This window comes from Grammomys surdaster, unplaced genomic scaffold (assembly GCF_004785775.1).
Source record: "Grammomys surdaster isolate TR1022 unplaced genomic scaffold, NIH_TR_1.0 233, whole genome shotgun sequence".
Classification (NCBI taxonomy): Eukaryota; Metazoa; Chordata; class Mammalia; order Rodentia; family Muridae; genus Grammomys; species Grammomys surdaster.
The window spans coordinates 7970724-7996201 of NW_021604678.1; the positions used below are offsets into that span (position 1 = coordinate 7970724).

The window sequence follows — 25478 nt, forward strand, 5'->3', positions numbered from 1 at the left end:
GGAGTGGGGGTGGGATGGGGTGGGGTGGGGGTGGGGTGGGGGTGTGGTACCTAGATGACAGGAAGGCATAGCCTGGTGAAGTACATGAGTTTTGTAGTTGGGTAAGTCTATTACATCACTATTTGGCTGCTTTTCCTCTCCATTTTCCTACCTTTCCTAAACCTCTAGAGGCCTATTAAAATATACAGTAGTACCCATTTCCTGAGGCCACTGGAAAGACAAAATAAAACAATGAACATAAACAATTAGAGAGCTCAGTGGTAAGCATGCACTTAGGATTTGTGAGTCCCTGGCTTCAGTCACAGTAACTAAGTACAATGCCCAGCATATAGTAACAGCTCAATAGAGGTCTGTAGAGGAACTGTTTGTCTCAGAGAACTTATTTCCACTCAAGGCCCATTTTTCTACCCAGCTTTAAAGTTGAAACAGCTCATCTTTTCTCTTCCTTCATGCGATATTGCTAAGTCCTTAGGTAGCAGGTACACGTACAAGTTAGTACACGTGCTCTGAAGCTTTATAATGTTAATCTACTTCATTTATTCAGTTAAATCAGTCCTGAGGGAAAAATGACTGAAAACAGAGCCTTGAAAACCAGCACAGTTATGAAATCATTTATAACATGGAGGATCTGAGAGAACCTTATTTTTCACTACAGACTGACAGCCCTGGTTAGAAAGAAAGGAACAGAAAAGCTCCTGTGGTTATGAACATGGAAGACCACCTAAGTTGATAACCAAGTAGGATTTCTTGGCATGGAAACTGTATAATTTTGCAGAGCCTGAGAACTTTCAGAGTTTACTTGACAGACATTTGATCTCTGTTTCTGAGCTGGACCTCCTCTGACAGAACCTGAGCGTTAGAATGAAACGAGGAGAGAAGCTAGCCTAAGAGGAGGCAAGGAAAACAACCAAACCCTATTTTTCCTGTGCTGAGCTCTGCCACAGGAATTCCAGTCACTGGTAGACCAGGAAATTATATTTGGCATCTCTCCCCATTTGAAGATGTTAAGTAGAGATAAACAATTCAGACATAATTCTTGACTTCTTTAAACTTCAAGTCTAGCAAATGAGTGCTGCAAATGCAAACGCTCACTGGCTCAGGTACCGGACATCTCCAGAAGAGCCCCAGTATAGAGAGTACAGTGAGAAGGTAGTAAAGCAGGGACAAGAGCTACGCAGTTCAACCTACAGTTGTGCTCTTCTGATATAAACTGACTGTTATCAGATTTCTGAATTTCTCAAAAGAAACAGAAAAATCTGCAGTCTTACATGTGATGCGTTCCGGTGTGAAAAGAGATAATCAAAACTTCAACACGTCAGAATATTAGGTGGACCAAGGAAACACAACAGAAGGGCTTATTTGTCACTTGCTACCTCTGGTCTATTCACCAATGTGAGATACAATGTTGGGCAATTTGAAGGAACTGAAATAATTTGTCCAATGGACGCGTAAGTGCACACATAGATCATGGTTGCTGTACTCCAGAAAGTAGAAGGCATCTGATGAAAGTGTTTTCCTAGGGTGGTTGTCTAGAATAAAGGAACATCCCTGAATAAAAGAATCCTCACACAGTTCAGGAAAAGCTTTACCTTTGCAAGTCTTGGTGGCGATGTCAAGATAGTACTGGGGGGCACAGCTCTCATACTGGCATTCCCCAAAGAGCAGGACCTTGCTTGGATCTCGGCAGGAGGTGCAGCTGCCCTGTGAATCGCAGCTTCTGCAGTGCGTGTTGCAGGCTGAGTGATGATGAGAAAAGGAAGATGACCAGATGATTACAACCACTGAGCAAATCGAGACAGATGCTGCATTGGAACAAAGCCCCAATCCAACCCAACCTGCTTTTTAATTGTGGCCTATAACCATCTTCTGTGAGCAACAGACACAGAACATACTTGTTTTATTTTCTAAAATAGAAGAAAGCAATCCATTTTCCCAAAGATGTATGTAAATCCAAGAACAAGAATCCCATATTCAGAGTCTTCTGTAATTCAGCAACAGAATTCATACTTAGTGGAAGAGTAATGGTTTTATTTGAACATTACTTGGGAAATAAACCTCTCCCTGTCATTTATGATACAGACACATATGACTTTTAGGTGACAACTTTATTGTGGAGATTGTGAAATCCTGCATTTTAAGACACTGGACTTAGATGTGACCTGGTTTATTGGCTTACCCAGTTGTAACTCTTAGCAGCCAGACACATAATTGAGGCGTTCAGGGCAGATGCCCTACACTGGTCAGCTTTCATCTCTCCAGTGGAACAATCAGCTTTGCTCCTTCTGCTCAGTTATCTGTGTTGGGAACCTTGGAGTCTCTCCTGATTCTCCCATCTTTCACCCAGATCTAGTAGTTCACGGAGTCCTAGCTACTCAATTTCTCCAACAAAAATTAGAAATTTCATGCTTTTCTCATGTCCACAAGTGGAGATGAACCAAGACTACTATCTCCACTGCTGGAGTGCTCTCATACAGTCCCCCCTGCTGGAGTGCTCTCACACAGTCCTCCCTGCTGGAGTGCTCTCACACAGTCCTCCCTGCTGGAGTGCTCTCACACAGTCCTCCCTGCTGGAGTGTTCTCACACAATCCTCTCTGCTGGAGTGCTCTCACAAAGTCCTCCCTATGGGAGTGCTCTCATATGGCCCTCTGCCTTTCCCACATCTAGTCTGACCCACTTGCAACCCCCTCTCCTGGAATCCACCAGTGGTGATTTATTAATATTATCCTGATTTTCTTAAAATCCAAAAAAGGTTCTGGTCAACATTTCTGCAAATCTTGTTTCTCCACCTCCCTCCCTTCCACTCTTGCCTGGAAACCCTGAATCCCCTTTATATAAGCACGAACTTCTCTCTAGCTCTGACTCATCCTTCTGCCTTGCCTTCCAGAAAGCCTTTCTGGACTCCTCATTCCAGGAGCTTTTCCAGGTACGTCCCTTTATAGCCCCCTCAGCACTTCTTTGCCTCCATAGGCACATGCACACATATGTATGTGCACACATAAACACATTAAAACATATGCAGACACATGTACCACACACAAATAAAACAGATCCAAAAAGCTGTAGCTTCCCTTGAAGAAAGTTGAGATGCATATTCAAAATGATAGGTATATTTCTGGTTTTGGTAAAACTAATATCCCTAGTAAGATATTACAAAGATCAAGGTATAAGGTTTTATTTGACAGGATTTTTAAATAATGACTTTAAAGAAAATAATGGCCCATGGCATTTTAATATGCCATATTTATACCAATATAGAAAGCATGTCTAGTCATATCTTACAATTAACGCAGCAAGAATTCATTTTTTAAAGTAAAGGTAATAAACCTAAAGTAACTTGAGAAAGGTCATACATGCAAGTAATGTTATTCAGACTGAGCAGGTTGGACTCACGTGTTTATGTGTATGTGCATGCCTGTGTGTATGTGTGTGTGTGTGTGTGTGTGTGTGTGTACTTGAATCTTGGCAGGAGGTGCAAAGAGTTAATTTTTCATACATATGTATTTACACTATATGCATGTAACAACAATGAATGAAAGAATGAATTTGAAAGAGAGCAAAGTGGATATGCAGTAATGATTTGGAAGGAGGAAAGGAAAGGGGAAAATTAGGTAATTATATTATAGTTTCAAAAATAAATAATTAAAAAAAAGAAAAGCCATGCATTTACACTCTTAAACCAACTGAACACACACAGGAAGAGGACAGTGGTTTGGATAGCAGTCCCTACAGGCAACCCCTCTGAGCTAAATTTGGTCAATCAAAGGCTTAATGTCAATTAAAAACTATAACATGGCTACTAAAGATGCTGACATACATGCTGAGAAGTCTCCATTCACCTAAACACCCTTTGGACCTTCCTACTTGACAAGGGGCTGCACAGGGAGATCCAACTGCTTGGGATCACCGGCCACTGTCCTGATATCAGAGGATTGGGTGTGGCTTCCTTCCATCTGTGTTCATGTTCCTTAATCCTTCTCTTCAGTCTGCCATTCCTCCTGAGGACCTGAATGTACAATTTAGCTCCTTTTAGTGACTACAAAAGGAGTAGATTTATGATGAGCACTTTGAAACTCCAGAGGACTCCGGGGAGTGTGTCGACAGAAGCAGCCGTTTCACAGTGAAGAGCAACTGGCACCATCTCTGCACCAGCTTCGACCTCTTCTTCCTTTCTGGGCAATCAGCAAATGGCTGTGTTTGCCCATCACATGATAGTCACACGCTTGCCACTGTCCCTTAGGTCTTCAGCTTCCCTCACCTGCTAGAGGCAGGTGGCTGGGTGATCTTCTACAAAAAGGTGCATCCTGATACAGCCACGCTAGTGGGACCTCACTGGGAGAAACAGAGGCAACTCTGGGAGGCTGAGCTAGTAACCTCGGAAATCCTTAAGAGGAGCAGAGGTATATTACCAGTCTCTTTCATTAATTATTGAGGGATTTTAATATGCAATCCAACATGGGTCTAAGAAATGCCCATCACCTCTGCTTTACACTCCATTGGCTTCAGCTTTGCCCAGAACAAAGTCCAAGAGGGAAATGATTTAATCACTAATTCTGGAAGGCAAAACGTGAACAAGGAAGAGGGCTTATTCTTTATTGCTCCATAGAGATGCTCTAGAGCCATTCAGAAAGAACACCCCATGTTGGGCCCCCAACAGGGGAACTGGCTTCTTTTCCTCACCTGTCCTGGCTCTGGGCACAAGGATGGCTCAGGTATCCCTGAAGCTCTCCTCCAGCTCCAAAGTACAATGGGTCAAGTACCACACAGTTTATTTTTCAAAGTTCCTACCTCATCTGGTTACTCTTAAATTCCAGAGCTAAGAGTGAACTTCCCAAATACTTTTGAAATGAGCATTCGTATGTTCCATACTCCTGAATTTCTTTAGTAGCATGTTGATCAATGCTTCCTCTAGCACTGGTTGTAACTCCTCAATAGCTCTTTACCGTACAGTTTCTAGAACTGGCACGATATAATAGGCTCTAATGGGGAGTGCCAAAAGGGCATGGCTGATGCTTTTTTGTGTGTGTTTCACATAATAGAGAATCGTTCCAACTTAGGGGCTTATTTTAGTCAGTTATAGAAAAGAAAAAAATGTAAAGACAAGAGTTAGGAGAGTCTTAATTCAATGGAAATGCTCCCAAGAAATCCTATTTACACAGCAGCACAGCAGTTTGTGCCTGGGTCACCCTGCAACCAGGCAATGGCTTCCCCAAGGGGAAGGACTTCGATGCAGCTTTTGTCATGTATTCTTCATACAAGTGATTCTGTTTAGTTATTTGGATTTCTATTTCTGCAATTCCGAGGCTGCGAGGATCTCATAAATCTAAGTCCTTATTTCTCCACCAACAAATACAGTTGCTCTTCAATAGGAACACAAGCACTTCCTTCCTGCCTCTGCTGCATTATAGAATGTGCCAGTTCTGGCCGACAGCTGATATATATACCACCCGAGCTTTTGTTACAAACATGAGGGAATCTTCCCATTACTCCAAAAGATGTTTCTATCTCCAGTACTTCAATAGATGATGCAAAATCCCAGGTTTTATATGACTTCGCTACAAATGCAAATGCTCATACACAAATCAGGGCACTAGCAAGGGCATTGCTCTTCCTGTCTGTATCTATAAAAGAATCTTTCATCAAGTGGCTAGCTTTTCATTTTGGATGGGCTTGATAACAGTACTACTCTATGGTGAATGGAATCCTGCTCTCTGCTAGGTCTGTGTTACGTGCTATAGTAGTAGGATGTAGCTACTGTCATAATCCCCCTATTGCAGCCCGAGTGACACATAGCTTCCCTAGGCATACATGTTTGGACATCTGGTAGCCAGCTGGCCGTTTTTCTGGAAGGTTGTGGAACTGTTAGGAGGTGGAGCCTCATGGAGTAAATGGATGACTGAGATTGGCCCTTGCAGCTTTACCGCTCAGCCCCACTTCTTGTTCACTCTCTGCTTCCTGGGTGTGGATGCAATGCAAGCAGCCAGCCAGCCTTCTGTGCCTGCCACCATGACTTGGCTGCCTGTTACACATCCTCTCCCTCCTGAGGGACTGTATCCCTCTGGAGCTATAAGCCTAAAGAAACCTTTTCTCTTCATTTTGCTTTTGCCAGGGTATTTCTACCACAGCAACAAGGAAGAGACTAAGACATTGCCCCTTTATAGAAAGACACTGTTGTCAAAGGTGAATTGACTTGTTTAAGGGCATAATGTTGTTAAGTGACATTAGCACTTAAACTTCTAGAGCCTCCCAACTCTACAGACTACCCATAGCCACCAGTCTATAATACTCTTAACATGAGAATTCCTACAATATAAAATTGAAATATCACTACTGTGATTTTCAAAGCTATAACTAATATTTGAGGAGTTAGTTATATTTATTTTATTTACACAGTGCTTTCTTTCATGCATATATAAACACTACATGTGTACAGTACCTATGGAGGCCAAAATGGGGCATCTAATCTTCTGGAAATGACGAGATGGTGGTAAGCCACCAAGTGTGTGCTAGGAACCCAACCTATGTTCTCTGCAAGAATGGCAGAACAGTTTGTCCCTGCAGAGGCAGCTCTCTGGATGTATGAGAGTTTCTTTGTGTGACTTTTAGAGATTAAAATAGTGTGACCAGCCTCAGCCTTCGCCTGTGAGGGATGCCTAATTGTTTTCCAGATCAGTCCTTTCTCTAATTTGTCCAAACTCTTTATGTCTTATCCGGTGTCTTTAATTACAACCGTACTTGTTTGAGATGGCATTTACACATGTAACTCTTGTACAAGGAAAAAGAAAACAACTAGATTCTTGGGAAGAAGCCGAAATATTTAAATGAGACACCGTGCACGCTGTCAGTATCACTAGATAAATGTAGAAGATAAATGAAATCCATCCATGGCCTTGTCCACTGACTGTGCACCAGCAGGGGCTCCTTTCTCTGCTCAGAATCAAAGGACCGGAATGCTAAGATAACCCAAAAGATGGAACCTACTAATACTTTTGTATGAGATAATGGAAGGAAAGAAGGTAAATGACTCAGCCAAGAGCACACAGCTCCTACTTAGAAAGGCAAGCACCTACAACGGGGGCTGCTATCTAAGCTGTAGTCTACTAATGGCACCCATATTGCCTTTGAAGGTTAGCTTTCTTTCTTATATTAACCAAAGGCCATTGGAGGATAAGGTGGAGTAAAAATTTCATATTTCTTCCAAAGGCCCAGAAAGGCAGGAGAGGATACAGTTCATTAAACTTACGCTGGCAAACTTGGTTATCATCTAGGTAATGCCCAGGGAAGCAGGTGGTGCTACAGGTACCAATGTGGGTCAGAACCAGACCAGTATCACAAGAGGAGCAGGAGAAAGGTCCTCCATTCTGACAGCTTCTGCAGGAAGAATGGCATCCTATAGAGGGAAAAGAGAGTAAAACCTATGAACCCAGATATTCTTGTGATGTTTATGCTAGCCTGCCATGATCTAGACTCACGTAGGAAACAAAGCCCTGGTTACATTTGTGCAGGGATAGATTAGATTAACTGAGGCCAGACAATATACCCTAAATGTAGGCAGAACCAGTACATATGCTGAGCTGAGGCCATGGGCTGACTACAAAGGGAAGCTGAGCTCCAGTACTCGCTTCTCTCTGCCTCTCAACTGAAGATGCAGTGTAACCAGCTGTCTGAGGCTCAGGACAGCCTGAGTTTCCAGGTATTCCACCTCAGCAATAAGAAAACTGCTAAGGCACTCCCAGAGCAACACATAGAAAAGAAGAGTCCAAACAGTGTACAGAGCCAGGCTGCAGCCCTGCTGGAGACTTGTAGCCTCCTTTCTGAGGCACCAAAGCCTTCTCTGATATTAAAGGGACTTCAGCAGCAGCCCTCCTCCCCACCCCAAGTCCAGGACTTACTCACTTTTACAAGTGCCTCTCTCTTTATAGTGTCCAGGAGGGCATTCTGGAACGCAGTGATCTCCAAGCAGCAGGTGGCGGGCATGCTGGCAATTTAGGCAGACACTACCAGTGTCTTGGAGATTGGCCACACAGTTCTGGCACAGAGGGTGGCAGTCTGGAAGGGGAGGAGAGAAATAAGTAAGCACTGATGTTCATGAGCTAAAGTCTAGTCAACACACCACATGGCATGGGGGGTTCAATTACAACAGCTGCAGCTCAGCCATCCAGAGAGACGCTCAGAGGCCGCAGCACCCTAGCAAAGGAGAGGCTGGGGACTTGTACAAATCCGTGGGCTCGAGGTTCCGAGGTAAATGGTTTTAGTAAATGCTAGGCCCAGCACAGCTATTGAGTTTTCATTTCTTTCCAATTGAAAGACCTTCAAGTACTAGGGTTTTGTGTGATAGATACTTGACATGGGAGAGAGAAATGTCAGACCAACAGAAACAGCAAGATCATTACGTGTAACTTCTCCCCCAAGCAGCAAGAACCCTCGAGGGCTGTGTGTCCCCACCACAGGGCAGGCTCTCGGGCCTGCCACAGGACTCCTCCACATGGCCTCCAGAGCTGGCACTCCACAGTCAGCTGTGAGAGGGAGAGGGAGCTTGGTAGTTAATTGGACTTAGTTGCTTGCTCATTTAGTCTTTAACTGAAGATAGAATTATAACAAAAGCTGTGCATGGGAAAAAATCATTTTCACGACCTGATAGATGGTTCTCAGCAGCTCTGTCATACCAGCTGTGATTAAAGCCATAAAACAAATTACCTTTTGCAGCCAGCACCTTCTTGTCCTCACTTACACAAGAGTCATCCTCTGATACAGAGCTCAATTGGGTTCAGCTTCTATTGTGGCCTAACACCCCCTCTAACACTCCCTCCGCTCTGCCTTCAAGTGGTAATTACCCTCAAAGCCTCATTCATCATCCTTCATCTCCGTGGCAGAAGAAACTCGAACTACCCACCAAAATGAAAACAGTTGAGGGGTAGGCAGGAAGAAAAGACTCTGGCTTTAGGGCTATTCCGTGTTTCCCTGTGGGACTCTAAGCACTTTGCACCTGTTCCTACCAGGGCTCAGGTGTCTTGCTTCATCTTCTGACGTGACAGGTCAAGACAGTGATTTGGGGCACAGTTGCTCTTTTTTAAAAACGCCTACGTCAGCTACACAGATTGCATCCATGATCCCTGCTCAAACAGATCTGGCTCCTGTACTTTTGGAGAAATACTAGCTGCTGCTTTAACTGTTGACTGCCCACAAATAGTCTCTGCTCAGGAAGCACATCTCATTCCCACTCCCACACTCCAGCCAGCATGAGACCATTGCCCTAGAAACCCACTACTGCTGCCCCAGAAATTAAGTCAAAATGTCCTCTTCAAAAATGCTGGCTCTCCTACCATCACACAGACCAAGAAACCTCACCTCTCCCTGACCTTGGGGGTTTCAAATAGCAGGAGGCCTTTCACCAATACTAGAGACAATTCATGCCAGCCCAGTAGCCAAATGAATCCTTACTACAGCCCTTCAGTACATCATAAAAGAAATAGTGACTTCACTAAAAGAAATATGAGTTGGGTGGTGGTGGCACACGCCTTTAATTCTTACAATCGGGAGGCAGAGAGAGACAGATCTGTGAGCTTGAGACCAGGCTGGTCTCTAGAGCGAGTTACAAGACAGCCAAGGCTACACACAGAAACGCTGTCTAAAAAAAAGAAAAGAAAAGAAAAAGAAAAAACAAACCAAAAAAACGACCAACAACAACAACCCCCCCCAAAAAAAAACAAAAAAGGAAACAAACAAACACCAAAAAAACAAACAAAAAAAGAAAAGAAAGATGAGAAGGCTGCTGTTTCCTGACCCCCTTTGCTGTGTATGAGTCCCATTATGCCAAGCATCTTGTTCTCATCCTTTGCATCCTCAGAGGGCAGGCACACAGCCCTACAGGTATGCCTGAAGAAGTTGAAATGCCTCAGAAAATACAGGTAAATGAAGGTAGTGTTCCCTGAAGATAGAAGGCCAGGAAACATTCACTCCCCAGTAAAAGACTCATTGGCCTGGATGCCATGAGCTTGTCCTCAAGGCAAGTATGGGCAGAACACCCTGGGGTTTGGGCATGCATAGACAAGATTTGCAGGGGTTCTGTTGAGAGAACAGTTACAGCTGACTGATGCTTTTTCCACCAGAGTCATGAAAGAGAACAATCACCATGGTGATGCTGTGAGGAGAAAGTAAGCGGGTCTCTAGAGTAGTCTAAGAGGATAATAAATAGGTATTTATGGATTTGCCTGATCTTGGGGATCTCTGCAAGCTGTTTGCATGATAGACAAAATGTGTATCTATTACATTCTCCAGCTGGGGCTGGGCTATGAATGGTCCTCTTTGCTCCTTCAGTAGCTACCCTGAAATTCTCTATTCCTTCCAAGAAACCACCATACCACACCCAAGTGTTGTGATTGATTGCACTCCGTCCATATGCACCTTGCCCTCCATGAGTTCCTTTCAGCTGTGAACAACTCTCCTTTCTCATGTCTGTCTCACTTTCTACCTCATGGGATTCCTCACTGACATGCTGGACTCTGTCCCCAGTGTTCTCCCCAACCCCTCTCTCCTTGACCCAACTCCTAAACACACCACATGCTACATTAGGCCCTTAGTGGACTTCTGTACAAACACCATGGCTCCCTATTTTTCCCTATCCACCTGTTACTGCCTTGAGTGCAAAATGCCCTTCACAGGCTCATGTATTTGAACGCTCAGTTGATGATGATGACTTTGGGGTGGTGGAACCTTCAGGAAGTAGGACCTAGCTGGAGAAAGTGGTTTGCTGGGTTAGGGAGAAGTAGGCCCTGAGGTTGCAGTTTAGTCTGGCTTTAGCCTCATTTTGTCTGATTACCCTGATGTGAGCCAGCCTCCACCCTCTCCCACTACCTACTGTGGCATTTTCTTCACTGTAATGAATAGTGTTCCCTAAGACTGCAAGCCAAAGTAAAACCCTTCCTCCCTTGACTTGCTTCTTTATCAGATCTGTGATGAGAGAATAAAGTAACTAACACAACACTCTGCTTCCTTCCCTTCCTAATACCTTACCTGGATATATTCTGTTCCAGTCTCCACAAGTCTGCCTTAAAAAGGTACTCTTGGAGGATTCTAAGTAACAAAAATTGACTGGATTCTTCCTTATCCTACCAGAAATCCCACAACATGTAGCACTTCTGATCAGCCTGATTCCTTGAAGCATTCTCACTACCCTTAGCACAGTTTAGCCCAGCCTTACATTGGTTGGGTCCTCTTTCTATGCCCCCGTCTGACAGGTAAACATAGGAATTCATCCTAATCCTTGCAATGGCTAATCTTGATTGCCAACTTGAGATCTAGAGCCATACCTCTAGGATGCTCTAGGGCAGTGGTTCTCAATCTTCTTAATGCTGCGACACTTTAAGATAATTTGTCTTGTTGTGGTGACCCCAAAACATAAAGTTTGTTGCTACTTAATAATTCTAATTTTCTTACTGTTATGAATCAGTGTTTTCCAATGGTCTTGAGTGACCTCTATGAAAGGGTCATACAACCCCCAAAGGGGTTGGAACCCCAGAACTGCTGGCCCAGGGGTTGTTTCTAGAAAGGTTTAAATGCAGAGAGAAAACTCATCTTGAATGTGGATGGCACCATGCAAATGGGCTGGAATCATGAGCTCAATAAAAAGGGGGAAGTTAGCTGAGCACCTGCACTCATCTTTCTGTGTCCCCTGCTGAGAAACATCTTTGTCATCTGATACCTCACATTTTTGTTGCCATCCCTTCCCCCACAGAGCTTTCCCTACCATGCCTTTCTCTGGTAAGAGGTCAGTGTTCTCCCTAGACTCCAAATTAAACCCATCCTCTGTTAAGTTGCTTTTTTCAGCTATTTGATCACAGTAAAGGGTAACAAATACAACTTTTGATAACTTCTATCCTCCTAACCAAGTCTGTAGAAGCCTCAAAGCAAACATGACTGGTTTTGTGCATACAAATGCCAGAAGCCAGTGGAAGGGGCTCAAGAGTGCAGGCTTCAATCACTCAGTGCCTCTGCTTGCTTCCATAGCTCCTTGTTAAAGCAGCCATAAGAAGGTATCCATCAATCCCATGACATATCACATGGCATGATAGAGTGAATACCCAGAGGCAAAGAAGAAATCAATAAATGACATCTGAAAATATAAAAGTCAACCATGAGTTGCCCAGAGTTTCACATTCATCCAAGTTAGATTACAGCTCTCTGCCTACACAGGGGGATTTTAACTATTTCAGTTTGAAAAGTTGGACTTTCTGACTCTTTTTGTTCACTGTCTATATTTATTCTATTCTTCAAAAAGTCACATTGAATAGCCAATCCTGTGAATAACTCCATTCCAGAACACATCTGAGAGACTTCCTCCATTACTCCCTTGACCCAAGGCTTCCTCCTGCTCCTGTTAGACACTACCCCCAACAAAACACCACCTAAATAAATATGCAGTAGAATCTTGCTGTGAATTACAGTTGGTTGACTGATTTTTATTAAACCAAGAAAAAAAGAATAATAAATTTCTAAAATCTAGGAAACAGCTTTATCTCTTCCAGAGGCTTGAAGTCAAAATCTTTCTGGGAATAATTCCTTGGGAGACCTCAGAATGACGGATGACCCAGGAAGGAAGCCAGACACCAGACAACAAGGGCCTGAGGATCAATATGAGTGTTCTGACTTTCATCCAGAGAAGTATAGTACCCTAGGGCAGAAACAGAGCTCCGGATGACAGGCTACAAGTGGCCAGTCCCACCGGGCACCACCTGTGAGCAGGCTTCATGCTCCAGCCTGAGAGCTGCAGTCATCTACACAGAAGAGGGTCTCTGAAATGTTCAAAAGAGATTTGGGGATTTTATTTCTTTCACAGAAAAGCAATCTATGGAATAAGATATAAAAAACAATTTTTCAAAATACAATAAAAACCAAACCACATTAGGAATGCTTCTCAGAGTTCATGATTGCTAATGTTGACATTGTTTTCTCTTTTATGCTTTTTCTACACAGCCTTCCACGTGTAGATTTTTACACGGATGAAATTATATGAAATGTGGGCATGCAGCGCTTTTCATTTCCTTTCTACATGTCATTAGGGGCGTTCTGTCAACACTATTTTTAAGGACAACATAACATCACAGCTTTAAGTAAAGGAACAAACAGAAAAGGTCGTTTTTATTATGGGGTGGACATTTGTCTCCACTTTTCTACTTAGGTTATAATAAAAAGCTTTGTGCATAAATCTCCATCTACATTCCTGATCATTTTCAAAGGACAATATTAAAAGGCATAAATATAATATCATTACAGCTTAGATCTGTGCCTCTGAGGAGGCAGAGTGCACCATCCCATTCTGTGCCCCTGATAAATGAGGGAACTGAGATGGAATGCACACATGCCAGACCCGTATGAACCCACACGTTTACCACTGCAGATGTGAAAAGCAGTGCATCACAAATTCTTCTCTAGAAAGTTCATATCATTTTGTGTTTCTGTGAGACATTTGAATCTGTTTTGACATAACTTGGCCAGTGTTACAAATATATACATGTAAATTTTACACACACACACACACACAGCTCAGTGGTTAAGAACATGGGCTGAGTTCAATTCCTAGAACCCATATGGCAGCTCATGACCATCAATAATGAGATCTGATGTTGTCTTTTGGTGTGCGAGCATAAATGCAGACAGAGGCCTAGCACAAGCACAAGGAATCTCATAATACTGAGTGGCAGTGTTGAAGTCTACCTTGAGAAGAAAGAGAAACCTGTCGAATGCATGACCAGAAAAGACCTCTTGAAAACGTTAGTTTCTCACAACACGTTTAAAATGGATTTAATTTGGGTCGGTTTAACTGTGTATATCAGGTAATTCCTATGTGGTTTCTGGATGAAGAAAAAAGATTATTGAACAAAAATACTTAGAAGAGACAGACAGTGTGATGGTCAGTGGATGGAAGTGTTTGCTACTAAGCCTGACAACTCAAATTCAAGCCTAGGACCTACTGGGTAGAAGGAGAGAACTGAATCCCACATATTGTTTTCTGACCTCACTGTGCATGCTGTGACACACCTGCCCATGGACACACACTATAAGAACATAAGAATGATTCTCTTTCAAGTCCTGGCTCCAGGATGGCCAAAAGAGGAAACAACAGGTATGCCCAAGGGACCAGAGCTCCGTGCTGCCAGTTAGCTGCATGAACTGCATTCCGTGTGTACCTAAGAATACAGCTATGAAGATGTTCTTCATTCAGAATAAATGGAAGCCTTTGCCTCCAGGGACATTTCTGAAGAAAGTGCCTTAATGTTTCTGTGCTTTCTAAGCTCCATTACTGTGTGTGCTCTGCAGTTCATAGCAAGAAGATCAGGGATTGACCACACGAAACCTGGAAAGACCAAAACCTCCATGTGATTTAGACCTGCTTGTGTTGCCTGCTGACCTCCACCAAAGCCTGTGTAAACAGTTGGTTTCATAGGAACAGAAGAAGATTATCTAAGAAAACTAAAATAAAATAGAAACTATACTTTTATGCAAGTAAATGCAATAAAAATCTAGAAATACCAGGAAAGTTTGGAGAATCTAGACACCCCTGAAAAGGTTTTTGAAGAATGTACCCCTATTTTTCAAAAATCCACATGAATCTAGGAGGAAAAGGATGCTAATTGGGTGAGTGTGAGTGTGTGTGTGTGTGTGTGTGTGTGTGTGTGTGTGTGTGTGTGTGTGACATATGCAACTTCCTTATTGGTTACAGTCTGAGCTAATGAAGACAGATATATCCCGAGGGTCAGCCAAATGTGTCCATTATATACTCTAAAGGTAGCAGGAGTCCCATCTCCAGGCCCTACGGGAGATGACTGTGTAAACTGCAGTGACACTGGTCACTGGTCTCTCATGCATTCCATCCCATACATTCTAAGAACTGATCTGATTTGGAGGAGGCCCTTGATTCTCCTTGGTAAGTGGTAGCCGTCTGACAAATAGTGATTCTGCCTCTCGCTGTACACATACTGTAGGAATGCATCCAGCCAGAAAGGATACCCTTAGAATGCCAATATCCTTAGATAGATCAACAAACCCCAGAATGAAGTCCCCTGCAATGTTCCTCATCTCCCTTTCCACCTGTGTTCCTGGCATATCTAATGTAGTTCCTCAGGACACTCCAGTGGAAGCTTCAGCAGCTGCCTCTCAATCTTTACTGGTACTGCAGTTACTAAGATAGAAACCTGAATCTCCAACCGACCAATCTAACAGCCTTGGTGAGGCCTGTCATCCTATCCTAAAGCTCAAGGCACTCACAGCTCATCTTCCTGCCTACAATCAAAATATAGAAGGTTGAACTCAAGTATGCGTAAGTGATGTGTGTGCATACGGATTGCTTAAACAGTGCCTGTTGCCGGAAGCTGCCTTTCAGGTTCCTCCCACTGCCACTCAGTAAGTAAATTCTTCCTTGTCACTGCTGCAGTTACAGTGCAGGGTCTTTAAATATAACGTTCATTAAGGCTAACAAGGAGGTAAGTGAGCCTGGAGATACATTTATGCTCAGCCTGCTTCAGATCACCAGTGTATAATGCACACGTGTGTGGTGCCGAACAGGCAGATGGGATTCCAGTTGTTTGTATACGTACCACCTTGTTAATAAACAGTGAATTCACAGTCTGAGCAAGCAAATTAATGAACATATTACAGGGAAGTCGGGAGACAGAGAACTAGCTCCAAATAAAATAAACACATTTCTTGTTTTAAGCACTAGAAGATTCTATTTGTTTTCTAAATAGACACAGCATGTGGACATGTTCAAAATTTAAACAAATCAAAAATTAGTATTTGAACTCAACAGCTGCAGCATCCTCCAGTATGTCACCCTGCAGCTGTGAGGAAATTACATGTGGTCATCGCTGTGTGATGTCTTCTCCAAATCAGAGGCTCTGCTTCAAAGATCAGTGAGGATTACCCATGTTCATGATGGATGGTGACATACACTGGTGAAATGACTTATTTCTCACTTTGGAACAAAGACAAGAAAGCTTGAAGATGTTCAAGTCAACATACTCTATTAAGGAAATGGTCTGAACATCGATTTCATGGGGAAATGACTCTTTTAGCTGATAAATAATGATCTATAAAGACAAATTCAGACATACAGCGAGATTTTTAATATTATTCCACTGGTTGATTAGGTTCTTAATGCGACTACAGTCAAGGCATTTGGAAGTAGTTAAAGTAATCAACACATGTAGCTCTTCTCTACCAGGTGAAAGAGAGATGATGTCATGCAAAAACTCCAGGCCTTTTATAAGTGTAGGATTCAGTACTGTAAACCTGGTCAAGAGCCTGTGGCTGGGAGGGTCATGTGCCATAGTGCAGAGCCTACGACGACTATTTTGCTAAATGGTCTTGCTCAACTGCCATGTTAAATATAAATACCATGTTAAATCCATAGATGTGTGCTGTGCCCAATCAGAGATGCTTCTTACTGGAGGGAGTGGTGATAAATGCTGAGACTCAAGACTGAAAGTACTAAGATTATGGATAGTGGAGCGCTCGGCCCTAAATGTAATAAACACATCATCCCCTTCAACACTTGCTGAGTGGCCTGGAAGAGGAAGCTGAAAACCTGTAAGGGCCAGTGAACGGAAAGGTGTAGAACAGAAAGACAAAGACATCTTCTCAACAAGATGGCACTGCATTCATGAACATGGTGCAGCTGTCGTTATCAGAACAAATTTGGCACAAGCCTGGGCTCTTCCCCATTTAACCATGCATGTGGGGTACATGAGGCTCTACCCCTTCCTGGAGGACTACAGACACTTAAAGGCTGTTGGGGGCACAGGTGTCACTCCTTCAGTTGTGCAGTCACTTATGGTTTTACTCCATCAAATAACACATTGAAAAGGAAGCCATGAATTAGGAGAGGACTTGAGAAGGAGGCTCCGGCAGGAGGAGGAGTCTGAGAGAGGAGAGTGAGGGGCAGAATGCTTGAAAACGACAGCAATGCATTGTACAGATGTATGAAAAACAAAAGAAGATAGGATTTGAACTCTAATTCCACCGTTAGGCACTCAGAGTTCAACCTGTGAAATCAGCACAAAAGAAATTAAAACAATCTGTGAGTGGCACAGGAAAAAGAAGCAACCCAGTCCTTTGCCTTTTATTATTACTTTGGGCTCAGCCCTCCCAAAAGTGCTTAAAATCATGTCCTTTTTTTTTTCCTTCAGAGAGTCAAATTAGTACAAAAGCCATAAAACAAACAAAGCAAAACCAATGGACAAAAACAAGCAAATAAAACTTCCTTATCCTATGCCTTTGGCTACTGCTTTAGTGTTAAAGCAACCAAACAGAACCCACAACAGACTGACCTTAAGTTGACAGGACAGTGGTTTCTACCCAGTGTTGACCAACTTACTATTGAGAAGGCTGCTACTGGGGTCAAGGAATCATTGTGAAGACTGGGGGAGTTGGATAAAGTGATTGGCAATGCCACAGTTCTCAGTTGGGGGTGAGGGGCAGCTCCTGTTGCAGACAAGTGGCATGGATACCGCCTGGGCTCATATATCTTGGCACTGGGCATCCAACTTGATTTAGCTCCAGTTAGAAGAGTTAGTTAGAAGAGTGACTCTCTTCTATTGGTGCTTAAGGCAAGTCAGCTGGCCATGAGGCCATCAGGAAAGTGCTACAGGAAGCAGAACAGGAATGGGACATTCCCTAGAGATGCTCATGACAGGATGATGAACAAACCATAGGTACCAGGAGGGACGTAGAAGATACAGGACATTAGACAGAGATGAAGTTAGTTTTGTTTCACGCAGAAATGGTGAAGAGAGGCCCCCAGAACACCTTTTTTATATAGGCCATTCTACGTGGGTGCTTAGCTGATGTCTGAAAGTGATGCCCACTGAAGACATCCCTGTCAAGGACAGACTACACAAGAGATTGCCTGCACCAAGGAGGGGAGCACTGTGGAATGGAGAGAATACACAATTAGTATGATGGAGTCTCAACACTCACACAGGGATCCAAGGAAAACACAGGCCTTGGAAATCAGGAGAACGCCATCAGTGTGGGAGGCAATGGGAACCCTTATAACGTTATGGTCTTCGATTATTTTAGAAGCCAAAGCTGATCTTTACAGATTGACCCTTATCTTGGGAAGAAGTGGGAAAGATACTATAGGGGTGTATGAGGCTACCATGTGGGAGAAGTAAGCTTGGGGATTTGCAAAAGGAAAAGAGGAAAGGAAACAGAATGTAGGCCCACTGCACAGCTAGGATGTGTTGGGAATGGGTATCATTCAATGGATCTCAACTGTGCTGATTACAAAATGATTCATGGACAAACAAAAGGTCATGAGAAGAAAGAAAATAGGGTGTGGTATGAAGACTGGGTTTCCTTGGAGATTCTTCAGTGTGGAGTTCCTGTGGGTGGAGAGGAGTGAGAGTCTGCGCACTCAGAACAGAATTCAAGGAGGGAGAGGGAAAGGGAAGAGGAGGGAGAGAGAAGGGGGGGAGGGAGACAGACAGAGAGACAGAGAGAGGGAGCACTCAAGGGAGCAGTAAAGATAAAAATACAGTAAAGGAGGGGGTGGAGTTCAGGAGGAGCTCAGAAGAGGCCATGAGAAAAGGGACAGGGAAATGAACGGCTGGAACAGTCAGCTCAAGGCGGGCTGGATGGCAAGAAGGAAGTGAAAGAATAGAAATAGAAAACAGAGAGGCATCTGAATGAAAATCTGGAGTTTGTTTGTGGTTTTTTGGATGTTGTTATTCCTCCAAACAAAAGGAGAAAGTGGAGTTGTGGCTGGGCTCTCATGCCAATGGAATTTGAGTGGAGGAAGATATATACAGTAGTGGGAGATTGTGTGGACAAAGTCTCAAGGACATCGGAAAGAGGTAAATTAAGCGACTGCCAAGAAGTGCAGAGCAGGTTGTGTATTAAGGACACACAGGGCTGGGCCAACACAAGCCCATCTCCTTAGGTGCAAAGCCTGGGTGCACCAGTTACCAACTGTGAAATCCGGTGATCCCAGTTTCTTGGCTTGTGCAATGGAGGGGCCACTAACCATGAACCCGACCCTTTGCAACATCTGCAGTGACTTAAGTGAAGAGTAATTCTAAAAACTTTTTGTGTATCAGGCCCAAGCACAACCAACATCCATGCTGAAGATAATGGTGGTTTAAAAGAAAGTCAGTATTTTGTTCATTGCGAGTCAGCCAAAGTGATTTTCAAGTGTGGGGAAAAATTGGCCCCATGCAGCCATAGGACACTGCTGCCTTGAGTTTTGAGGGTGTCACCACACCTAAGTTCAGCTGTGCCCTGTAAAAACAGAGCCACAAAAGCCTTGTCTGTATTTCGGACCTGTCCTCCCTGGGCAGCAGCAACAATGGCCTCAATAAAAGCCTGTGATTGACACTTTAAGGTCCTTCTGAGTTTACTACAGCTGGGTAGGGAATTGTTTAGGTTGAAGGTGAAGGTACACTGCAATACAAGTTCTTTTTTTTCTCCTTTTCTATTTCCTTTTTCTTCTTTCCTGTTTTTTTTTAACTTGGGAGTCCTCAATTTAAGCTTAGAGCACATCCTTCTTGTGGAAAGGATGAAAGACAGGAAAGGCCTTGAAGTGTTCAATCATTGCTCTGCAGACCCTGTGGTCTCTTGAATAAAAATGGAAATTGAGAGAACAAGGAGGAGACAGTCACTGAAAGCTCCAGAAAGAGAGTGGATATACGATTCATCGTTCAAACAACAGGAGATCGGCTGGCACGATGAGAAATAAGAAAAGAAAGGGCATTGAAAAGAAGCAGATAAGGGAAATAAAAAAAAAACAGAAGGCATGAGGAAATTGAAAATATACAGAGATAGAAGAGCCGGGCCAGATGAAATGAAGAGGCAAGTCAAGAAGATGAGATAATCACAGAATCCAGATCAGGCTAAAAAAAAAAAAAAGCTCCTGGATTCACATCTCTGTAGAACAGGAAAGGGTGGGACTAGACCCTCAGAGCCTGAGTCCAGACATTTGCTTTACCCAGCATTTCTCAAGCAGGAGCTATACGGTGGTCAAACCGACACTGCATGATGCCTTTATTTTCAAATCCAATCAAGTGAAATGTTCTAGTCATTACAACTCTGAAGTAAGGTTTGATACATTCACCCAGTGAGAAGATCAAATACTTGTAAAATTACCATAAACATGCCACTTTTACTATTAGTGACAAAAGCATATTTAGTCATAGTTGTAGACTTGTAACTCATATTTAACCTGCTAGCTAAACTATCTCCTGCTTTTCAACAGCTGTCACAGCAGGAAAATAGCCAACATCACTGAATGGCATTTAACCACTAAAAGTGACAAACAGATTGTTCTAATAGTGTCAACACATAGAAATGTATGTGCTACCTAAGAGAAAATGCACCTAGTGGCTACCACTATAAAAACCATCCAAGCGCGTATACATCTTAAAAAATGAGGGTCGATGTGGATTGATATAGATTATTAAAACAGCATGGGTTAGCATTTTTCTTTACCCTTTATTCAGTTAGCTGGGACACACTGTAGAGCAGGGGGCGGGGCACCCAAGGGAGTGTAATCAGCTCCCTCCAGGTTCACAGCAGCACAGTGTGTTTAAGAATGCCTCTCTAAGCTCCCCCATCATCATAAGCACCCCTGCCACTTCATCTTCTGATCCACTAGCCAGAAACCAGGTGGTGGCTCATTCTGGAAGGTGCTTGCTTTCCAAGCAAGAAGATCAGAGTTTGACTGTTAGATCTCTGATATAAAAATGCCACACATGGTGGCACAAACTTAGAATCCTAGGGCTAGGGAGGCAGATAAGTGGAATCCAGGAGAAGTGGCCAGCCCATCTAGCTGAATCAGTGAGTCCAAGATCCAGGGAGAGACTCTGCTTCAAAAGTGTGGTAAGGGAGATGAAGAAAGACACCTGACATCAACCTCTGGCCTCCACATGCCCACATGTACGTCAATATACATGTACACAAGTGGATGCCAAGCAGACAAGTACTGCACATGTGCAGAAGTACAAACTATCGGACAGGGAGCTGGGGAGCTGCTCCGTCAATAATACATTAATCTCACGCACATGAGGATCTGAGTTCAATCCCTAGAAGCCACGTTAAAGACCAGGCATGCTATAGTATGCACGTCTAACCTAGTGCTGGAGAGGTAGAGACAGAAAGATCCCTGGGAGTCACTCTTTAGTTATCTACCCTAATTGGTGATTTTCTGTCTCAAAGGAGGTGGATGTAGGTGGTGTTCTTGAAGACAACACCTGAGGCTATCCTCTAGTCTATATACACATGAACATATGTATGTACTTGCACTGTTCACACTCAAACACTAAAATCACACACCCATATATACACACAAACCAAGCAAGCAAACAATAGCAACAATACTTGTTCCTAAGTCCCTAATGTGTGTGCTCAGCCTCACTCAGCATTGTGGAGTTTAACACACGACAATGTGATTATGAAATCCCAGTCTCCAGATTCAGTTCTTGTCTCTATCATTCTTGTTCAGTCTTATTTAGGTCTCTTGCAGTTCAGTTTGTTTATATGTAAAACAAGGATTGAATTACCACCTCCCTTGAAGATCACACGAATGCTAAATGGCAAAACCGCGTCAGAAGCAATCAGGCCAGTGTTCTTCACGTACATCCTCAGGAGTATCACCTGTTATTAGATGCCCATACAGATCATCTGCAGGGAGCATGAGTTAGTCAGTACCAAATAAATGGAAGAAACAATCTGTGTGCAGGCAAATTACAGTGTGGAAGATGCCAGGGGGAGGCTCATTCTGGAAGGAAAAGACTGAGCCAGGGACTGAGGAATCATGGGTAGGATTTTGATGATTAAAATAAGACAACAAACACTGAGCCACTAAGATTTGAAGTCTCTGCCTTTTTGTTATTATCATCTCAGGACCAGCTCACCTCCAAGTGACTGAAGCTGCTGCAAGAAAAAACCTCCCCACTCCTGTCTGTGTCTGAGTGTAGGGGCACGGGGCTCCTTCCCAACTCAAACCCTCAAACAGCACTTAGTGCTGCGGCTGTATCAGCTCCTTCCAGAATGCAGATCTGGGCACGCCTACACTGTCACCAGAAACATGGGCCCGACTTTCAGAAATGTCAGAAATAAATGGAGAGAACTCCAGGAATAAGTCCAACAGGATTGAGAAGGAATTGACTCTATTAATGACTTGGAAGAAAGCTATTAGCAGCAGTGCTCTTTAAAAAGGAAGTGGTGGCAAGGTCCGTTTGTTGTGTTAATTCTGCTATCTAGCCACAGAAAATAGACAGAAGAAAGGGAGGGAAGGAAGAAGGGAGGGGGCAGGAAGAAGGCAGAAGAAAGGAAGGAAGGGAGGGATGGGGAAAGGAGGGGAGGGGAGGGGAAGGGGAAGGAGGGGAAGGGAGGTGACCCAGAGTCAATCCGAAATCTATGTACAGGTTAATAGTCTCATTCTATTTTAGTAGTTGACAATGAATTACTTAAAATATTAACACCAGCTATCAGCTGAGAACTTCTCCAAGAGAGTTCTAGAAACCACTGGCAACTTCTGTAAGACAATATAAAACAGGAAGGAATGGGTGCTCAGTCAGAGGGCTGGAAAATGTCACTCAGCCCTTGTTTTCATAAGGACTTATATCCATGAGCTTCTAAAACTCCTGCAACAATGAAAGTTGCTTAATTTTACTTAACCCAAACTCCAGGCTAAAAATGAAACATAGCTATATTTAATTTTCCAAATTTTTGGTCAAGAGTCTTTGCTGCTTTTAACAGCTGTAACTCCTATCAGACTTAAACTTTATACAATATAAAAATGCCCAGAGAAGTATTTATTTGATAGTTTGTTCTTTTGTTTATGTTCTTGAGACAGATTGGAGGATGTGAACCAGCATTTAACACATCGCTGCATAAGCAGTGATCAAGTTTTTTCTCCCCAGAGTTCCACCATGCCAGCTAGCCAGCCACCTGTCCTCAGCACCTTCAATTTTCTCATCTTTACCCAGAAGGGTAAGCATGGCCATTCTGTCTGCACTCACAAAGCCCAGGGCATAGTTTTTTTCTAAGGCATCTGCACTGGGCTATTTCGACCTGATGGCTTTATCTGTGCTTTCTTTTTCATCTCACTCTCTTCTGTGAACAGGAGAAAGCTTTTAGCTGAGAGAGACAGATAGAGAAAGCACCTCAGGCCTTGGAAACTTTTGATAATGTTGAGATATGCAGGGGAAAAAATCCATGAAGAAAGCCTTGGTTTTCTATAGCGTGTTGCCATGTCTGTAAGAGGCTGATGAGCTCCTGCTTCTCAGCCCACGTCATCTGCCTTTGCTGAAAATCTGTCCTAAATATTCCAACTATCTATTTGCTTTGACAATCTGGGAGGGGGAATCCCCTACATATGACATCTCTGTAAGTGAGAACACAGTGAGGTGATTGGACCTGTTCCCAGGATGTGTTTATTCTTGTCTGTGTGATAGATTAAGTGGAATTTTCTTTTTGAACAGCTAAGTGCAATTTAGAGGTCTTGGGTGGTGATCTCGGGCACAGCTCAGATAGGGAATAAATCCCATGAGTAAATCCTGGCCCTCTGGAAGGTGCTCACATACCAGAGAGGGCAGAGAGGGCAGAGAGGGTCCTTCTCTTTGGGGCCCCCAAGGACACTTCCAAAGACTGTATGTACAGTAGGGGTGTATGTCAGACTGTTTGTTGTGACATCACACGGCTCCATACCACCTTCCAGTATTCAGATCAACATACCTAAAAAATTCCATAACATTTATTATGAACTAAAGCACCATTTCAATGTAAAAAACAAAATTCTAGGGCCTTCAGTTCAGGATAATAGTAAGCAGGAAATGAGCTGGTAGCTATTTATATATCCTGTTAGCGTCTTCTGGGACAGTATTCCTGATGTCCAACTATCACAAGTCTAATCTATCCACATGTAAGGGTCACCTTCAATGCCTCTTAGAACTTACTCCCATCCTGGGCTTACATCCATGACCTGAAATCTGGACACCATGTGAATCTCCCACTCCCAGACCACAATGGCAAGAGAACAATTTCTGTTTCTCCATTAAATTAAACCATATGAAATTGTCCCTCTTGGGTCATTTTTGCTGACTAATACCAAACAGCCACAGACCAATCTAATGTATCATTTACATCCCGCAAGTCCAAGGCCTTTCCTTCCCCGTCGCCCTTGGCCCTCTGGGTTCCCACAATTATCTAAGACTGGTCTTTCTGCCCTCATATCAACTTCTTCCAAGCCATTTTCTCTTCACAGAAGAAGAGAAGTGGCATGCCAGTGAAACCACAGGACTCTGTCTCTCCTTTTGACTTCCTGTTCTGTAACATAGGATTTTTCATACAGGTGTGCTTCTTTCATGATATGACACAGTTGAGAGAAGGAGCCTTAACCAGACTGAGCTACAGCTAGTGACAGGGACCCGAACATTCTGAATTCTGAGCTAAAGGAACTATTTTTTTATATACATTAGCTGTATCTGGTATTTTACTGTAATCACACAAAGCTGACTAATGCATGTGTCAGGGACCTCTTAGTTTTCATGCAAGCAGTTTAAGTAGCTTATACACCTTAACGTAAGGCTCAGCCGTTGAACTCAGATCTTCCATTTGTAATAGCCAGCACCTGCCATCCACAGACATTCCCCTGGGAGGAGACACTCATGTTATCTCCCTCCTGAGACAAACCTGACTGCAATTGGAAGTACCAGCCATACCCTGCATCCTACACGAGGTACAGTTTGTTTCTCTGTGGGTTTGGATGGATCTTAGTGTCTTGTGCATGATAGAGGGCTTTAGACCGAGCTACTCTCCAGCCAGCCCTCTGACTAGACTCAAACCTCGATGCTGAACTTCAGCTCACAGTTTCTGTGACTCAGATTTAGCTCTAAATTCGTTTTCAGTCTTCTTAGCTGATAATGTCTAATAGCTAACTTTACAACTGTGTACAAAAGAAAACATGCCTCTGGCAAGACACTTGTACCAACCACACACATTAAGAATGTAGACAATGACTTACTATGTCCAAAAATTAAGCAAATTGACAATTATTGGTGCTGTCCCAGAGTTATCTTGCCTGCTGGACATTAGTGGATTCAAAAATAGGCATTTTGATGTTGTTATGTGAATGGCCAGGTAGATGGTCACAGATAATGTATGATTCCAATGTTATTGACATTTCAAGTCCTTCCTATGTCTCTCCCTGTGTCCCTTCCTTCTGTGTCTCTCTCCTTTTTTGGATTCTAAAATGAGGAAGGGAAAAAAATCATCTCCTGAGGAAACTCCTCTACTTTTAGCTTAATTTCCCTAAAATTTTGTGCCTGGGTAAAGGGCCCCATTAAAGAGCAGAGGGCAAACAAATGTTCTGAAAATGCAATTTTTTTATCCTAAAATGTAGGTGGAAGACTCTAATCATTACTCCATTCTCCATTAATATGAGATTCTAATTTTCTTCCAGTAACATTATTTTTTGCATCTGAAG

At 43.2% G+C, this 25478-nt stretch overlaps 1 protein-coding gene across 1 annotated transcript in view; it reads right to left on the bottom strand.

Moving 5' to 3' along the window:
* The window catches only part of Fras1 (Fraser extracellular matrix complex subunit 1), a gene marked incomplete at its 5' end in the record, with an annotated part of 247779 nt that overhangs the window by 139155 nt on the left and 83146 nt on the right, over positions 1-25478 (bottom strand). The window contains 3 exons of the mRNA XM_028773698.1: positions 1590-1736; positions 7242-7388; positions 7895-8047. Of these exons, the coding sequence (XP_028629531.1) occupies positions 1590-1736; positions 7242-7388; positions 7895-8047 (447 nt within the window). The remainder of the gene's footprint in view (positions 1-1589; positions 1737-7241; positions 7389-7894; positions 8048-25478) is intronic.